General features: G+C 38.9%; 1 protein-coding gene and 1 long non-coding RNA gene across 4 annotated transcripts; one reads left to right on the forward strand and one right to left on the reverse strand.

Moving 5' to 3' along the window:
* Positions 1 to 2,837: 2,837 nt before the first annotated feature.
* On the forward strand, positions 2,838 to 5,893 carry LOC135071556 (mucin-21-like). 3 transcript variants are annotated; one of them, XM_063965329.1, is made up of 2 exons: positions 2,838 to 2,950; positions 3,247 to 5,893. In XM_063965329.1, the coding sequence occupies exon 2, from the start codon at positions 3,260 to 3,262 to the stop codon at positions 4,394 to 4,396; it is 1,137 nt and encodes a 378-aa protein (XP_063821399.1). In that variant the 5' UTR covers positions 2,838 to 2,950; positions 3,247 to 3,259; the 3' UTR covers positions 4,397 to 5,893. The 3 variants fall into 3 exon arrangements, with proteins under 3 accessions (XP_063821399.1, XP_063821400.1, XP_063821401.1); XM_063965330.1 differs by having other exon boundaries at positions 2,838 to 2,944; XM_063965331.1 differs by lacking the exon at positions 2,838 to 2,950 and adding an exon at positions 2,957 to 3,166.
* A 5,903-nt stretch (positions 5,894 to 11,796) lies between these two features.
* On the reverse strand, positions 11,797 to 12,463 carry LOC135071557 (uncharacterized). The gene is made up of 3 exons (XR_010257285.1): positions 12,373 to 12,463; positions 12,138 to 12,253; positions 11,797 to 11,995 (listed from the first exon to the last, which is right to left on the reverse strand). It is a non-coding gene; the product is annotated as an uncharacterized LOC135071557 (long non-coding RNA).
* Between the last annotated feature and the right edge of the window lie 5,749 nt (positions 12,464 to 18,212).

The following is an 18,212-nucleotide window of genomic DNA, read 5'->3' on the forward strand; positions in this document are numbered from 1 at the left end:
GTAAAGTTTATAGAACTAGTTTTGTTGTTTCACGCCTTCGATGCAGCTCTCGTATTATTTTCTGTGTCAGCATTTCATGACGTAGTTTTAAAGTTTGACCCGTATTCTTGCATAATATTATCTTTTAAAGCTTTTCTTGCAAAACAATAGGTGAACTCAGATAAAACCGCGCTGGATGCTTGTCTTTACCATTACCGTTGAGCAAACGCGGGCAGTCGACCGACAACATACGAACTCTGCCAAAATCCAAGGGGTCTATCCGCAAAACCAATTTAGTCATATTAAACTCTATTTCTCTCTCTTTTACGTTCCAGAATTTTAAAGAGGGTGAGCGAGAAGCTAGAGCTGAACTAGTCGATATTGTTTTTCAGAATAGAGGTCCATGACCTCCTGATTTTCCGCTGTCGAAGATTTCGACTTCAAAGGATCTGAAAAAGACCTGCAACATCACACGTAGCACAACGCTCAACCTTACCCCTTATGAATGAAGGTTGATTTTCCTTTGTAAGAAATTGCTGCATTTTGAACTACCATTACAGGTGATTCTGGACTTTAGACGTAAGAGATAAGATCCGTTTTCGAAGGAGATACCCAGTGCAAGCAAAGAAACACGTACTCTGTTTCACGGTTTATGCGGTCACGTACTTTTATATTGAGAAGAATTTATTTCCACTAGAACTGGAATTGGTACAACTGATTTTTGTTCAAGGGGCAACTTATAAACGCAATACAAAATCAGTTGTTTCTTGAAAACAGGATCCTTTGGAAGCTTTGGTTTCCATGTGGATTGTTTGTGCGTGGTTGGAATATAAATAATAGTCGATGTAACGAAATGTGTACTGTCTGATAGTGCTCAAATGGTGCTAATTCAGAATGAAAAAGATATGAACAAGTCATTAATTTTACCGATCTTTATCCTCATTGACAATGGTTACTGGGTGCGATTACAATACTTTATAGCTATACACGTTCGGTCGTTCGGCTAATTGGTAAAATACGCCGGGATTCACTAACTATAAACCGTGTAGTTATTATAAAACTCAAGATAAGGTGTTAGGTAGCTATGGTCAATAACAACATCGATGTGTCTCAAGCGTCGCGGCACATTGCTGTCAGAGAACACACCCTCAGACAGCTCTCAGACGTTCGTACTTCGTACTTGCTGTTGAATCACAGGGGGTATGCCTAACGTTACTATTATGATTGCCGGCTTGACGACGGTTCGTAGGCACAGACTGTTCACGTCACAGCATATCTTAACCTACGTAACATTCGTGTACGTGTACGCACGTACATACACACACATACGCATACAAGGAAAACGTGGCATGATCTCTATATACGTCACAAACGTTTCAAGATAAGGGGATGTGAGTTGCAGAGGTCTAACAGCACGTGAGCTCTGCTCAGGTATGTTAGAACGTTATGTAGATGCTGTCACTAGCCTAGCATCGACGTTACCATACTGGAAATCAGAGTTTTGCGTTACGGGTTTATGAGCTATGCGGCTGTGATTTTCTCACTTTGCTGCAACACCTGCAAGTCTTTTGCAGAGATTTATGTCCAGAACTTATCCAAAAGCCTGCCAGGAGGCTGGAAACCATCGTTTTTAGTGAAAAAATGCAAGTGCATTTTGAGTCAAATGCATCCTAGTACATCGGGTTGACGTTGCACAACTCCCACTCACATCTGGACCTGCATCCAGGAGTTATGGGCCGTACACTCTTGTGATCCTGACTGTACAGCAAAGAGGAGCGTGCACGTGAAAACCATTTTGTTCAGACTACGAGGCGCGATGAGAATGGGAGGTTTTGCGTTAGTATTCCTTTTAAAACTTCACCTGACACATTAGGAGAAACTTATTCAATGGCAGAGAATCGAATTTTGGCATTAGAGAAACGGTTACAACGCAATCCCACTTATAAAAAATTATACACCGATTTTATACATGAGTACATAGACTTAGGTCACATGTCTGAGGTGTTTAACTATGGCAAACCTCACTATTTTCTGCCACACCATGGCGTGTTCAGGGAGCACAGCACGACTACTAAACTTAGAGTGGTGTTCGATGCAAGCGCAAAATCATCCTCAGGCCATTCATTAAACGACCTACAAATGGTTGGCCCACCAATACAAGGCGATTTAGGCCATTTTGTTGAGGTTGCGGCAACATAAATATATTGCATGTGCCGATATAGAAAAAATGTACAGGCAGTGTTTAATTGATGATAAACAAAGAAATTTACAATTAATTATTTGGCGGGATGAACCATCGCAACCTTTACGCATTTATCAATTAAATACTGTCACATACGGTACAGCATCAGCCCCCTTTTTAAGCTGCCGCTGCTTAAAGGAGGTAGCTGCTAATTGCACGGACAGTGACGTCATAAGAGTCATTACGGAGGACATGTACGTGGACGATATGATTACAGGTCACGACGACTTATCTAAATTGTTGTCAATCTGTCAACAAACCGCGAAGGCGTTGCAGGCAGCATGTTTTCCTTTGCGCAAATGGTGCTTTAACTTTAAAAATAATGAGTCAGTAGCACCAAATATAATGAAAAATTTCTCATTAATTGACCAGGCTAGTTCCAAAACGTTAGGCTTAGGTTTTTGTAACCAGACTGACGAGTTTCACTACACAACGCAATTTAAAAGTGAACATAATAAAATCACTAAGCGCAGTATTATGTCAAATATTTCACAGATATTCGACCCACTGACGATGACTGGTTAGCGATATGAAAGGCCAATAGCATGCCGGCCGGTCTATGATAAGTATATTAAAAAGCTTTAAATTAATAGCGCGTGGCCGCGCAGTTGTCGCCGGTTTGTTGGCGAGGACGGATGTCTGTTAAAGTTTTATCGCGGTTCCGCTCGACTCCGGCACTCGCCGAGTGACTGACGTTTGTTCAACCTTTTCACAATAATTGCGGTAACGGTCAGAATATTTTTTTTTATGTTGAAATTGTATTAAAGTATTCAATTAGTGACTCAGACTCTGAACGTGACGTAGTAATTACCGTAACGGTTGGACTCAACCGTCGGATAAATTGATTTTATATAGAGAAATAAAATATATTCATGCGGTGGTGGGGATGTAAACACTGTGAGTCATCGGGTACTTATATCGGCACGTTCAATGCAAATTAGCCGCGTAGGTGTTTACAACTTTATGCGTGAGTTGAAACGTTTTACGGCTTGTTTTTATAGATACTTGATTGTTTTTTTTTATAGTGTGGTGACGGACATGAATACCGATGAACCGAACGTCAAGGTGGCACGTAAGACTGGGAAAAAACATTTTCAGCAAGCGTCTGCCTCACAACCATCGACATCGCATGCACTAATGTCGCAACCGTCGGCATCGCAAGCATCAACGTCGCAACCGTCGACATCGAAAGCATCGGGGTCGGGAGCATCAACGTCGAAGGCATCAGCGTCCAAGACATCGACATCGAAAGCATCGACTCCGAAAGCATCCACTTCGAAAGCATCGACGTCGAAGGCATCGACCTCGAAGGCATCGACGTCGAAGGCATCGGAGTCGAAGGCAGCGACCTGGAAAACATCGACATCTAAAGCTTCCAAATCGAAAAAATCGACACCGAAAGCAACGCGCAAAGCGAGTTCAACCGCAACTAGCTCGAAGGTCCGCAAAGAGGCTGGTGAAGAAAACTTGGAAAGTGAACCGTCGGCTAGCACGTCAGTAGCCCCTAGCAGCAACAAGAGCAAAGATAGCCAATTCTGGCTTGAGACGGTAAAGAGTAAGTTTAACTCTAGCGCTTACAAAGATTTTTTAAAAGAATCAGGTTTTACCGAAGCACAGGCCGAAGTAATACAGAATATGTTCCATCAAACAGCTCGGCAAATGTATAACACATTTATGAACAGCGACCGTGTTAAGAAAACGCATAAGTGTTTAGAGTGTGCCTTCACAGTAAGTCATCAGTGTGCGTCTATTCATTTTTTACATGCAGGCTGGCCAACCGATGACCCGACGGAAATAACTTACATCGATCTTAAGAGCACTTACATCTGCGTCTGTCAGTTTGCGCTCTTCCATGCCCATTTCTCAAAGCCATCGGGTTCCAAAAAGGAGGATACCGTGAGCTCAGAACATACTGTGCCTATTCCAGACGTGGACCGTATCGCGACCCTGCGCTGTGCCTACTGCGACATGATTATAATTATCGAACATCCGTTTCATAAAAACACTGAATGCACATTGACAAAATGGAACGCTATAAACAGCAATAATGAAAAAAAATTTCATGCGCAGGTCGTCGACTACATGAAAATTTTCACGCTGGAGCCGCTTACTTTGGATGAGATGTACGCTTGCAGTAACCGCTGCTGCCTGTTTTTCCATCGCTGTTCCCAATGAAGCTTCCGATCAAGCCCTCAATCTTCCCACTGACGATTGGCATTAGGGTTTCTGATTTCTCGACCTATTTTTTTTCTCGAGTTTCAAGAATTCTCGAGGCCAAAGTCTCGAGTTTTCTCGGGTCTCGAGTCTTTTAATGAAAAGTGTTAAAATCGGCCGAAATTTAATAAAAACAGGTTTTTTAATCTAATATACCTACTTTTATTACACAACAATCAATATTAGAATTTAGTACCACTTATTTTGGTAAGGAAAATAACAAAAAATAAAATCTTCTTTCATAATCATAACAAAAGTCATAAAGTCACGTGCACTTTAAGGATAAATAACAATAAAAATCTGGAGCTACAATTGAATCACTTGTTTTCCAAAGAACACAAGTCCAAATAGCAAAATTACGATAAATATTTTTTTTTATAAACCAAAAAAAACTTTTTAATAAATGTTTAAATTTCTTAAAGATAACGATTTGAATAAAGTTTACGATGAGGCACGAGTACTTTTTTTTTTCGGGGAAAAATGCATTGAATTGCATACCTACCCTACGGGGACAGGGTAGGTTATGTGGGGCTCACCAAGTCAGAAGGATAAGGCACACCCACTAAAAGACCCCGGTGCTCCGTCATTCGCCTTAAGTGGGAAGGAACTGTGGGATTCCGGACAAAGCCTTCACTACCACAGTCCCTCCCGGCGATTGCCCGCCTAAACGGCGGGCCCTAAAGGTCCCCCAGGACGGGGGGAGGCACGAGTACCTAACCTAACAGACAGTTAACAAATTTTTCAGTCTTTAAATCAGTCAGAGTTAAAACATACATAATAAATATAGCATACTCGTTGGTGAACATTATTACTTAGTTTCGATTGAGATCATTACTTGCAAATCAAATCAGTTAAAGGAAGGAAGGAAAGACTAGGCCAGTCTAAAAGCAACGTTAACCTATTAAATAATTAAAAACTAACTTTCGTCTAAGAAAATAGGCTTTCAAGAACATTAAAGCTTCAAAATCGAAACTCGAGAATTCTCGAGCTCCGGTAATTTTTTTCTCATCTCGAATGAAGCCAAATTTCTCGAGTTTTCTCGAGTTCAAAAAAGCTCGAGCAGAAACCCTAATTGGCATGCATCACAGTATCAGGCAAGTGGTAGTTGTTTATATGAACAACATGTTAACTTTCCATTTTAATCTTATATACCACATTGACGTGGTGACGCACTTGCTTTCATTCTTCGAGGCGGAATATATTTGTATTGATGTTGTATTATCCATGTTTATGAGCATTAGGTCAACACTTCGAATTGCTGCGGCCATAAGATTATGTAATTTTTGTACTACTACTACTAAACACTGAATAGATTATCCCAATCTCCATACATCGCCTTCTGCGGTGATTAACGATGTACAAATTGATTTTGACTAATTGTTTGCATAGACGAGAGGTGACAATATTGTAGAAAGTGTTTGTCGCAGTATATTGACGAAATAAATGCTATTACTTGATGCCCATCGTGTATTATTCCGATACCAGTCGACTAGTATTCCTTCTGCCCCCATCTTATCATCCATTACTAATCAGGGAGTCTTCCAGAGCTTAACGACCGAGTGTTATTGGCACGAGCCGGTAGGCCGTCTGCGAACAATGTTTACAGTGTTAATCTCAAGAAATGAACAATGTGTTTTCCTTCCATTCCAGACCACAGAGCCCCAGAGGACAGAGCGGACCACTGGTCCGTTATCGTTCTCTACCTTTCCGTACAAATTTTGTAAAAGCTAGTGCAATTGTCACTCGGCCAATGTATGTCGATGCAACTCAATTCCCCGTGTTATCAGTTTGACAGAATTTGCTTATCTTTGCCGTGAACCCTAGCACAGTATCATTGCTGAGTATAGATAAGAGTTTGGTTTTTGTGACCAAAGTTGTTTGGCTCGACATTGCTGACAGCCAAGATGTTATTCCATGAGTCCATGGAACAAGCCACAATGAGACTAAGCAGTAGAATATTAAGCGTTAGAAAAGTTGGTTGTATGGCGGCACTGTTAAGTTTCATGCACTGCCGTGAAGACTGGCGGTGAATGGATATCATAAATAGCTGAGGGGACGGTCGTTGCAGCGCTGTGAACCCGGCCACCAAACGTTATTCTGAATATGATGGAATTCCTTAGCGTTCGTCAGTTCGGAACAATGTCTTTGCCAAGAAAAACAAAAGTACCTCTACAGAAATATGTAATGGATGTAAATTGATGTAGGTGTGAATAACACATTCAGGTTGATTTATGATCCGCATATACAGTCAATTGCACAAGAACATACGTACATCCATAATTTATTAACTAAACGCATTTCAATATCACAATATACATTTAAAAACAATATTTTATTAGCAATTTGACATTTTTAATACGAAATAATGACTGATCCAGCCACTTTAAAACTCAGTAAAACTCATTTATTTCTGTAAGTAGGCTTTAAAAAAGCACTTTTACACGTCCCAGTATTAACCCTACCACTGCTTCAGGACAATAAATGGGCCAGTGCTGAGAAGAAGCAGCGCAAGAAACTCAGACACTATTGTCAGCCTCTTTTTCAAAGGTTTACAGGTTTTCAAAATACATAGTTATAAATATTTATGCGAGCTAGGCAGTTACGCATCCCAAACATTTTTATCTTTTAAATAATCATCGACTTTATAGTAGCCCTTTTTCATTAAGGTACTTTTAATTATATGCTTTGAATTTATGAAGGTAGTTCTACAACAGTTTGTGGTAATTTATTAAATAATTTAATACATTTCCCCATAATAAATGAATTCCCAATCTTATGCAGTCTGAAATTTGGAACGGCAAGTTTCTTTTTGTTTCTTGTATTAAAGTTATGCAAATCGCTCTTTTTCGTGAATTGCTCTATATTTTTGCGAACATATAAAAGGTTTTCATAAATGAACTGTGAAGCTACTGTCAGTATGTTAATTTCCTTAAAAAATTGTTTCAAGGAAAATCGGGGTCCAAGGTTATAAATGGCCCGCACTGCTCTCTTCTGCAGAACAAACACAGTTTCAATGTCCGCGGCTGAGCCCCACAACAATATGCCGTATGACATTATACTGTGAAAATAGCTAAAATATACTAGCCTTGCCGTTTCAATGTCAGTTAATTGCCTTATCTTTCTCACTGCAAAAGCAGCCGAACTGAGCCTTTTTGACAAAGTTTCAATATGAGGACCCCATTGAAGTTTAGCATCTAAAGTGATTCCCAAGAATGTTGTGGAATTTATGCTATTTAATGGTTCATTCTTCACCATTAATTGCGTGGAAACCTGCCTCACATTAGGTAAGCTAAATTTAATGCACTTAGCTTTATTTGCATTTAACAATAAGTTGTTAACAGTGAACCAGTGTAGAACCTGTGAGAGTGTATCATTAATATCGTCAAAATTTACTTTACCTCTATCAACTTTGAAAATGAGAGATGTGTCATCAGCAAATAACACAATATCACACAGATCTTTTACAAAGTAAGGAAGGCCATTAATATAAATAAGAAATAGCAAAGGTCCTAATATTGATCCCTGCGGCACACCCATAGTAAGAGGTGCTCCAGAAGACTCAGTTCCGTTAATACAAACTTTTTGTTTTCTGCCTGTGAGATACGAGTTCAACAGATCAAGTGACTTTATTCGAAACACCATAATGTCGCAATTTGTTTTCAAAAATCACATGTATCTATCCCTATCACAACGTTTGCAATGATCGTTTGAACTAAGCCTCTCCGGGCGCGCCATTCAACGCTTCGTTAACAAGGAAACTGACAATGGCTCTAGATTTGTAATTTTAATAAAGACTAGTCCTATATTTCAAATAAAAACAAAAGATTTCGAAGTAAAATAAGCATTTTAGTTAAAATTAAAATTGTCTCTACCTGTAGCGGAGAATAATGTTGTGGCAGGCCTTTGTTCAAACGATCATAGCAAATGTTGTGATAGGGATAGAGACATGCGATTTTTGGTTTTACAAAGATAATACGATAGAGAATCTGGGGGCACGGCAGTGCCCCCGCCAAGTCGAGCGCGAAGCAAACACTGCCGTACCATCCTTTACTGGAACCATTTCGCCGCATTTTCAGGCCCCTATTTGAGAACCTCTGGATAAGACCAGAACGCAGAAATTTTCGTCATCTAGTAAGCTATAATCACATACTTAAAATCCAAAATTTCAAGTCTGTAGGTCATTTAGTTCCGAAGTTAAGCGAAAGCAAAGTTTCGCATTTACGACACTCACTCACTCACTGATGATCATCAAAATAGAACTAGTACTTCCCATAAATTCAGAGAGCTGAAATTTGGTACAGAGTTAGGGTTTAATGGCCACATAAAGGGAAAACTATAAAAACTAGGAAAATCGAAGATCTGGAGTAACACCACATTCATAATCAATACTACTCCGGCACCGTGGTGTTCGTCTGTATCGCTCACCGCTAGATGGCGCTAGCACTAGCAAGCGGTGTCCAGATTTTTTCCTTTCTAGAGCCCCCCGTTGATTAAATTGAATGGTGTGTAATTTGCATTTCGTTGATTTCGTAATTTCGTTTATTATATTGTAAGGTTCGCTAAGGTTATGTTATTAAAACAATTCTGATTCGTTGTCCATTTTAAAGGTCGTTGAGTTTATTTGTGTTTAATATCGTATAAGATCGATAAAACGACGACGTTAAATAATTTTGCCTTTTTCTACAAAAATAAGTGAAATCCCACCAAAAACATTCTGTAAAAAACTAGCCAAGTCTCGATGGAGCTGCTTGTTTATCTCTAAAAAGTAATGAAATCTAGACAAAGTCGTGCCAAGTCTATGGTTCCTTACTGCGATTTCTTTATTATTATAGTTAATGTTGTGTGACTTGGCCGTTGAACAATCTTTATTAAGATAATCATACATAAGTATTATTGAAATACGCAGCTTTATTAAACCTACAATTGACTGGTTATTGTTGAATCAAAGTTTTCCAAGTGGCAATTTTCCATCGTCAATGGGTAGCGGTTCTGGCGACAGACTGGTGCAATGGTGTCATGGAGCACCTGGTTTTGTCACCCTTCAACGGCCAAGTCACACAACATTAACTATAATAATAAAGAAGTCGCAGTAAGGAACCATAGACTTGGCACGACTTTGTCTAGATTTCATTACTTTTTAGAGATAAACAAGCAGCTCCATCGAGACTTGGCTAGTTTTTTACAGAATGTTTTTGGTGGGATAATTATTACAATAATATACTGCAATTATTTCTAATGAGTGACGCAATAATAAAACCCGATCGCGGTATACCCATATTTGAACATTTATTTATTAATTTAATTTTAGGATTATATCCTTATCAATTTTCCCTGAATGGTGTCATTGAGTTTTGTAATTTAATTCTTCCTTGTACGGTCGCTGTTATCGGCTGGCTACTATACAGTGTGAGTCACGTTAAAGTGTACATATGAAAATAGATGAAACTATACCTATTTTATCGACAAAAAAGAGGTCAAAAAATTTTTGAGTTTTTTTTTTTAATTTTTTATAGAATTTTTATTCTTCCAATTACTTATTGTAAAGAAAACGTAATAACTTTTAAACTAAGCGGTATATACTGATAAAATAAAAACAGTAATAATGCTAAATTACAGGCGATACTAAAAAAATACATAAAATACACAAAAAATGCCAACAAATAATAAAAAATGATACTTTTTGAAAAAATCTGCTTTTAAATTCGTGTTTTTTTGGTTATTTGATAAATTTCTCCAAAAAATGCCCCTATAACATGGTTTTTATTAAACTACTAGCTGGCCCGGCGAACTTTGTTCCGCCTTAATGGCAATAAATAAGCAGACTTTTTTTTTAATTTCGAACGGGATAAAAAGTATCCTATGTCCTTCTCCTGGCTCTAAACTACCTCCCTGACAATTTTCAGCTAAATCGGTTCAGCCGTTCTTGAGTTATAAGTGGAGTAACTAACACGACTTTCTTTTATATATACAGGGTGGAAACGATAAGTGATCTCACTCGATTATTTCTAAACTATACAAGATATCAATAAACTAGTTATTGATCCTGAAAGTGCTTCATGAGCTCTATCAAACGGTATTAATAATAGGTTACAGAATAAACTGGATCTATCCGAAACTTCAATGTTTCCAGCTTCCATACATTTGGTAAAGTCACATTATTTTAAAAACTACATAATGATATCGTAAAACTGATTACTGATTCTAAAAGTGCTTCACAAGCTCTATCCAATGGTATCAATAATAGGTTACAGAATAAACTGGATCTAACCAAAAATTCAATGTTTCCTTCTTCCATACATTTAGTACTACCACAGTCATGACACTCATCTCTTGACAATATTATAGCAAGTAAAGCCTAAAACCAATGTTTTTCATTAATAATTTAAAATAAGAATACAATTTACGAGTTTATTTTAAGTATTTATTATTAAATTAAAAAAATTACACTTCTAATATTGTGTGTCTGGCATACATTTAGTATGGAAACTGGAAACATTGAATTTTCAGATAGTTCCAGTTTATTCTGTAACTTATTATTGGTACCGTTTGAAAGAGCTCATTAAGCACTTTCAGGATCAGTAACCAGTTTTTTAATATCTTGTATAGTTAAGAAATAATCGAGTGAGATCACTTAACGTTTCCACCCTGTATAGATATCAGTGGTTTTTCCAGAAATCCTGGCGTCATCGCAATTCCTCTATTGTTTTACGCCATAATTAAATAAATTATAACATACACTGTTTGTTTTTAAACTGAAGTAAAGTTTGTACCTAATGCGGTTAATCCTGCGGTTAATACAAAGTGCAAACGTCTTGACATAATACCTTTTGCAATCGCCGTACAAGATTAACCGTGTCTCTCGTACTCGTACTACTCGTACCGCCGAGCTATACCGATAAGACCGCGGCGTATGGCGTTCGTGGTCACACAACAGAATGAGCTATCGATAGCGACTGTGCTATCGTGTCGCGATGCACATGTAGCCTAGCAGACCGATGGAAGCTCGCAGTCAGGTATACAGGGTGTTAGGTAAATGGGTATATGAGCCGACACTAGCCCATGTTAACATGGTCATACATATAAATGGTATGGTGAAGTCAGAAAATTGATATCTTCATTTTAATTATTTAATTTTTCATACAAATCGGATTTTATAAAATTAATTTTGTATGAAAATTAAAAAAAATAAAATGATGATATCCAATTTCTGACTTCACCATACCATTTATATGTATGACCATGTTAACATGGGCTAGTGTCGGCTCATATACCCATTTACCTAACACCCTGTATACGAGAGTTGGGATACCTACTGGACGTTATGTGGCGTCAGCTTATTCTACGTCAATGATACTAAGAAGTTATTAATAATTTTTATTAACAAATTTATAAATAGCCATAAATAGAACCGTATTAATAATTACAAAAGTGTATCATGGCACTTCATAGAACCAGGCTGACCCATTGAAGAGTCCAACCCGGCTCCTGCACACCCCTGCTTCTTTAATCGAAAGCACTCGGCGCTTTGTCCCTTCCATGGGACATCTTGAGATCGGTAATCTGAGTATAGAAAAGTTAACATTAATTTCGTTGAAGCTTACAAGACACTTTGAGGGCCGGGGCACACGACAAACTCTTTGCTTAGAAATTTTAATGGTTATGCTTGGATGGGTCGCTGATAGGAGTTTATAAAAATACTCACAGCTCTTGGATGGTCACGCAACTTTAGCGTCTGGTCCTATCTCCAACAGCAGTAACATTATTATGAGAACCAGGGGTCTGCTCATTTTCTACAGCTCACAATTCACAATCCAGTAGCTACAAATGAAAAGAAACAAAATATTAAACTCAGTCATAAAGGAAGCGCTCACACCCTGGAGGGACACAGAAAAGTATAAAACTGCAGAAAATAATTAATTTAAGTATTGGATACTTACATAGAGCACGGCGAATGATGTTTGCTTCCACTTTAGCACTTGGTCACTGTTACACTCTGGTATAGAACTTCACACACAGGCTGTCGATTAGTTCTGATAAGCATCAGGAAAAAAGGGACATTATATAGTAAGCCCGATATCAACTGCGTTGTGTGGCTTTTACCGTACAATGGCCAATACAAATATAACACAATAACGTAATTGTAGGAAAAATAATCAACCGATAGTCCAAAAATAACATTTATAAGTATAATGATGGAATCGCGATCACTTTTTCCCATTGCATCAGCCAGACAATTCCAATAATATTCTGAAAATAAACATCTATTTCAGGGGTTATCCTTAAATACTCATTTAAACGAAATTTTCCCCATGTTTGTATGTCATACTTAAAGTAATATTTTCATACTGTTCATTTTTAAGCTGCAATAGAGTTTGTACCTAATGTAGTTAACAAGACTACAAAGTGCATACGTTATGACATGCTAACCAGAGGTGCTGCTCCGTGCCTTAGCCGCACCATCGTCGAGCTACCGATAAGACCGCCCCGCACGTGACTATCCGAGGCTGCATCGAGATCTCGGTAACGCAATAGACTGAGGTGCAGCGACTGTGCTATCTTTGAAGAAAAAACCATGTATTTTACTCTAGCTTATCAACAGCGGCGTGGGCACATCAGTGAACACGTCGCTACATACGAAAAGCCGAGCTCGCAACCGACTGTTCAGCTTTTTAGAATAACAGCCTGAAAGTTCTGCCGTAATTGTTTTACAGTGCGCATTATAGTAATGGGCAGCACTTATTTTAGATTACCTACATGCCGCCGCAAACGCCGGAATCACTTTAGACTCTAAACTTCAGTGGGGTCCTCATATTGAAACCTTGTCAGCAAGGCTCAGTTCAGCTGCTTTTGCAGTGAGAAAGATAAGGCAATTAACTGACATTGAGACGGCAAGGCTAGTTTATTTTAGCTATTTTCACAGTATAATGTCATACGGCATATTGTTGTGGGTCTCAGCTGCGGACATTGAAATTGTGTTTGTTCTGCAGAAGAGAGCAGTGCGGGCCATTTATAACTTTGGACCCCGATTTTCCTTGAGAGAATTCTTTAAAGAGATTAATATACTGACAGTAGCTTCACAGTTCATTTATGAAAACCTTTTATATGTTCGCAAAAATATAGAGCAATTTACTAGAAAGAGTGATTTACACAAGTTCAATACAAGAAACAAAAATAAACTTGCCGTTCCAAATTTCAGACTGCACAAGATTGGTGATTCATTTATGGGGAAATGTATTAAACTTTTCAATAAATTACCACAAACTGTTGTAGAATTGCCCATTCATAAATTTAAAGCACATATCAAAAGCACCTTAATGAAAAAGGGCTACTATAAAGTTGATGATTATATAAAAGATAAAAATGTTTGGAATGTTTAACTACCTAGCTCGCATCAATACTTATGACTTTAATTATTTTGTATATTTTAAAGACTGTAAACCCTTGAAAAGGAGGCTGACAATAGTGACTGAGTTTCTTGCGCTGCTTCTTCTCAGCACTGGCCCATTTATTGTCCCGAAGCAGTGGTAGGGTTAATATTGGGACGTGTGAAAGTGCTCTTTAAAAGCCTATTTGCAAAAATAAATGAATTTTATGAATTTTTAATTTAAACGCTCGCTGAAATGCCGTCGAATTCCCAATGACATCACTGGCCTTAACCACATATGTTCAATGTCCATGCCTAGCGATACATACCGTTAGTCATTATTTTATTGTGGAACATAATTTTGAAATTATAAGAGTTATAAATATGTGCTTATACATAACGAGGGACTATAATCAGTAATAACTGACATCATATGAAATTCAAAAACCCTGGGGTCAATAAGTACTCCTCGTGCATTAGTGCATAATTCACACAGCACAAGTCATAAATCGATCTGCAATTTATGTAAATTAAAACGCCACCGAGGCTGCTCTGAACTGTGCCCTGTGCCAGTGACAAACAGCGCAGTTGACCGTCTTGACACAGAACTGACAGAATAAATCTTGAGTGATTTTTGTATAATAGTTTTTCTTATGTATTTATCATCATCATCATCATCATCTCAGCCATTGGACATCCACTGCTGAACATAGGCATCCCCCAATGCTTTCCATGTTGCCCGGTTTCTTATGTATTGAAAACTTTAAATCTCTAATTTAAATCTCTTACAAACAACATGCAAATCAAGTGCTCCCACAAATAGCTCCGTAACTACACCTAATCAGACTCGACGTGCATTCAAATCGGCTGCACTAGCGAAGTTGCGAACTGCGGCGGCGCCCATTATAGCGGCGAGTAAACACATTATCAAACACTGCGAGTGCGAGTACAAACCACTTCCAAACTTTGACGCGCGTGTTTGCTAACACCGTGTTTAGTTGAGGGCTGATAGTCCAGTCATTGAATGCTTTAACGACGGTGTAGAGAGAAATCCCTGGAACACAATTTCTGACCTCGGGACTTTATTTAGACTAGTTAGGAGGTGAACATAGTAAAAGTCCCCGCCCTTAGCCCTTGAGCCGACGGGGAGAGGGGAGTTTAAAGGTACCACTTTTCGGTTTTTCGCTTAATCCTCGGAAACTATACGTCCTAGTGACATGGCTACTATGAACCAAAAAAAGCTTATTCAATTTGCTACAGGTGAGACAGTCAAGTTTTTCTATATCTTGTATAGTTTTCTCGGCATCTGCTCTAGAAGGTCTGTAATATTGGAAATTTTAATTTTGTCTTACATGTTCAGATCAGGAGAAAATCGAGTAAATCAACATTAAGCAAACATTATAGACATGTGGGAGCATGTTAAGCCTAGTTCCAGGGAGGGGACTGCATCGTGCGTATATTTAGACGAACTAATTGGAGCCAATTTTGACTCCTCATCACTCAAAAAGCACTGTGCATTAACACTTCAAATTAGGCTCATGTGTTGAGACTTGCAAGATAAACATCAGCTTCAAATTTCATAAATATACATCAAACGGTTATTTAAGTATTGACGTTCAAAAATCGACATTTAGGACACTAAAATCTATCTATCACCTATGAAATGTTAAAATTTACTGGTTTTTTATTTGTTCCTTTGTATTTACACAACTACCTATCTGGATGCCAAATATGAAACTTCAAGGTCATCTGGAAGTGGTTAGAATTTGGTCATAAAGGTCAGCCATGTAGATTTTTAGACGTCAATACCTAAAAACCCGTTTGAGGTATATTTATGAAATTTGAAGTTGATGTTTATCTTGCAAGTCTCAACACATGAGCCAAATTTGAAGTGTTAATGCACAGTACTTTTTGAGTGATGAGGACTCAAAAGTGGCTCAAATTGATTCGTCTAAATATACGCACGGTGCAGTCCCCTCCCTGGAACTAGGCTTAACATGCTCCCGCATGTCTAGAATATTAGCTCAATGTTGATTTAGTCGATTTTCTCCTGATGGAAACATGTAAGACAAAAATAAAATTTCCAATATTACAGACCTTCTAGAGCAGATGCCGCAAAAACTATACAAGATATAGAAAAACTTGACTATCTCACCTGTAGCAAATTGAATAAGCTTTTTTTGGTTCATAGTAGTCATGTCACTAGGACGCAGAGTTTTCGAGGATTAAAAGCCAAAAACCGAAAAGTGGTACCTTTAAACCCCCCTCTCCCCGCCGGCTCAAGGGCTAAGGGCGGGGACTTTTGCTATGTTCACCTCCTAACTAGTCTAAATAAAGTCCCGAAGTCAAAAATTGTGTTCCACGGATTTCCATCTATAATGCTTTATTGACTGGACTATGAGTTCGTGTATCATTTGGTTAAAGATAAATCTGACGTGAAAACGTAGCGAGTTGAGTAAAGAACATTACTTCTTTACTTATTTTTTAAACTTCAGCCAGCTTCAGACATAGGTGGTACCTAGTCATGCACGAAGTTAATTACAAAAACTCAGACACGTATTTATCTTCACAAATACCAAACGTTAGTTAATACCGATAGTTATGTTATAGGTATCCCGTTGTAGTTCCCGTTTGTGAAGAAACGTGGACTTTCGAATGAAAATATATTTAATTACCATTTCACATCGTTCTATAACGTTCGTCTATTTTACGAGTATGATTACGCGTGTGCGATTTCGATTTTTACGAGTATGAATGAATAGCGAAATCTACGCACGACGCAGGCGAAGCCCATCGTTATATTATTATTATGTAGTGTGATATGAAGAGTTGCGCACAATTAAGACGTGTGTTTGCAAAAAATACGTGAATTCAGACCAAAGCACTCAGTGTTACTACCAGCGATTGACAATCCGCCGCCCTACACCTGCTTGAACAAACAAGCAAGCCTCGGCTTTGTGACATCGCATAATCTGCAAAGAACTCGCGGGACCGGCTGAAGACGCAAGCGTTCCGGATCACGCTCCGGGACATAATCACTGTTTGGACTGAGCCAAATACAGCGAAACTTTGGAGGTAATGTAGGTATTTGATTTGGATTCTTTGAAAGTTGCTTTTTAGATGTTTACTTTACAATATTGTTGATGTTGGAATATGTTCTGCCCTACTTCACATGGATGTCAATTCACACACACAGTTCCCGATTTTGAGAATCAGTGGTAAAGCCCGGTCTGTGAGCACGTAGAATTTTGTCCAATGACCCCAAGCTACCCATCCTTATCGCTCGCGCGTAATTATGTTGCTGTCGCGCTTGCACACTCACTGCGGGCGCCCGTCGCACAGTCGCGACAGCAATATAATTACTGTGTTATTGATAGAAATCGATCGCCAAATTAGTCAAAGGATTTTTATACTCACAAGGGAGAATTTCTTTGCCTGCATCTCACTTGATTGACTTGATGGTTAGTGATGATCAGACCCCGCTAGAGCGAGTTTCACCAGGTTATTTAAAAACAAAGCTAGGACTAAATACATACATTCAACGGCGTCAAACGTAATAGCCTTTCAATTAAAAATGCGCCTTTCACAATCGTAGATAAATACGACTTTACGAAATGATAGGGCTTGCGCACGCGAGCGCCCGCCGGCGGTGTTGTTGCCGCGCCGTAAATATCGTTACGCTTTCAACAAGTAGCTAACAAGTAGGAGCGGCACGCAAGCCGCAGGCCTATTGTGCTATTGTCGTTCTGTTTTATCGACAATGTTGTAAAGCGGTGTTTGAGCATAACACCCGTTATTGCGCATCTTCAAGGGCCGCTGCCCTTAACAGCGTTGCGGTGACACAAGCAACTGATATTCTTACGCCCGAATTCACAAACGATGCTTGCATAAGTGAAGCAACAAATCGAATGAACAGCATTGAATAGAGCTCTGTGATTGGTTCGTGTCTCACCCTGTGCGTCCACGCGCACTGTGACACCTCATAGTAATGTTTGTGAATACGGGCATTAGATAGGGATTAAATATCGTTACGCTTTCAACAAGTAGCTAACAAGTAGGAGCGGCACGCGAGCCGCAGGCCTATTGTGCTATTGTCGTTCTGTTTTTATCGACAATGTTGTAAAGCGGTGTTTGAGGATAACACCCGTTATTGCGCATCTTCAAGGGCAGCGAACAGCGTTGCGGTAGGACAAGCAACCAACATTTTTAGATAGGGTCTTAAATCTTAATATCGTTACGCTTTCAACAAGTAGCTAACAAGTAGGAGCGGCACGCAAGCCGCAGGCCTATTGTGCTATTGTCGTTCTGTTTTTATCGACAATGTTGTAGTAAAGCGGTGAGGTGTTAGTGCGCATCTTCAAGGGTAGCGAACGTTGCGGTAGGACGAGCAACAGTCATTCTTTAGATAGGGAC

The sequence above is a fragment of the Ostrinia nubilalis genome, chromosome 4 (assembly GCF_963855985.1).
Source record: "Ostrinia nubilalis chromosome 4, ilOstNubi1.1, whole genome shotgun sequence".
Lineage (NCBI taxonomy): Eukaryota > Metazoa > Arthropoda > Insecta > Lepidoptera > Crambidae > Ostrinia > Ostrinia nubilalis.

What these genes read in the sequence shown, in the direction of transcription:
- LOC135071556 (XM_063965329.1), top strand. Translation starts at nt 3,260, where the DNA reads ATGAATACCGATGAACCGAACGTCAAGGTGGCACGTAAGACTGGGAAA.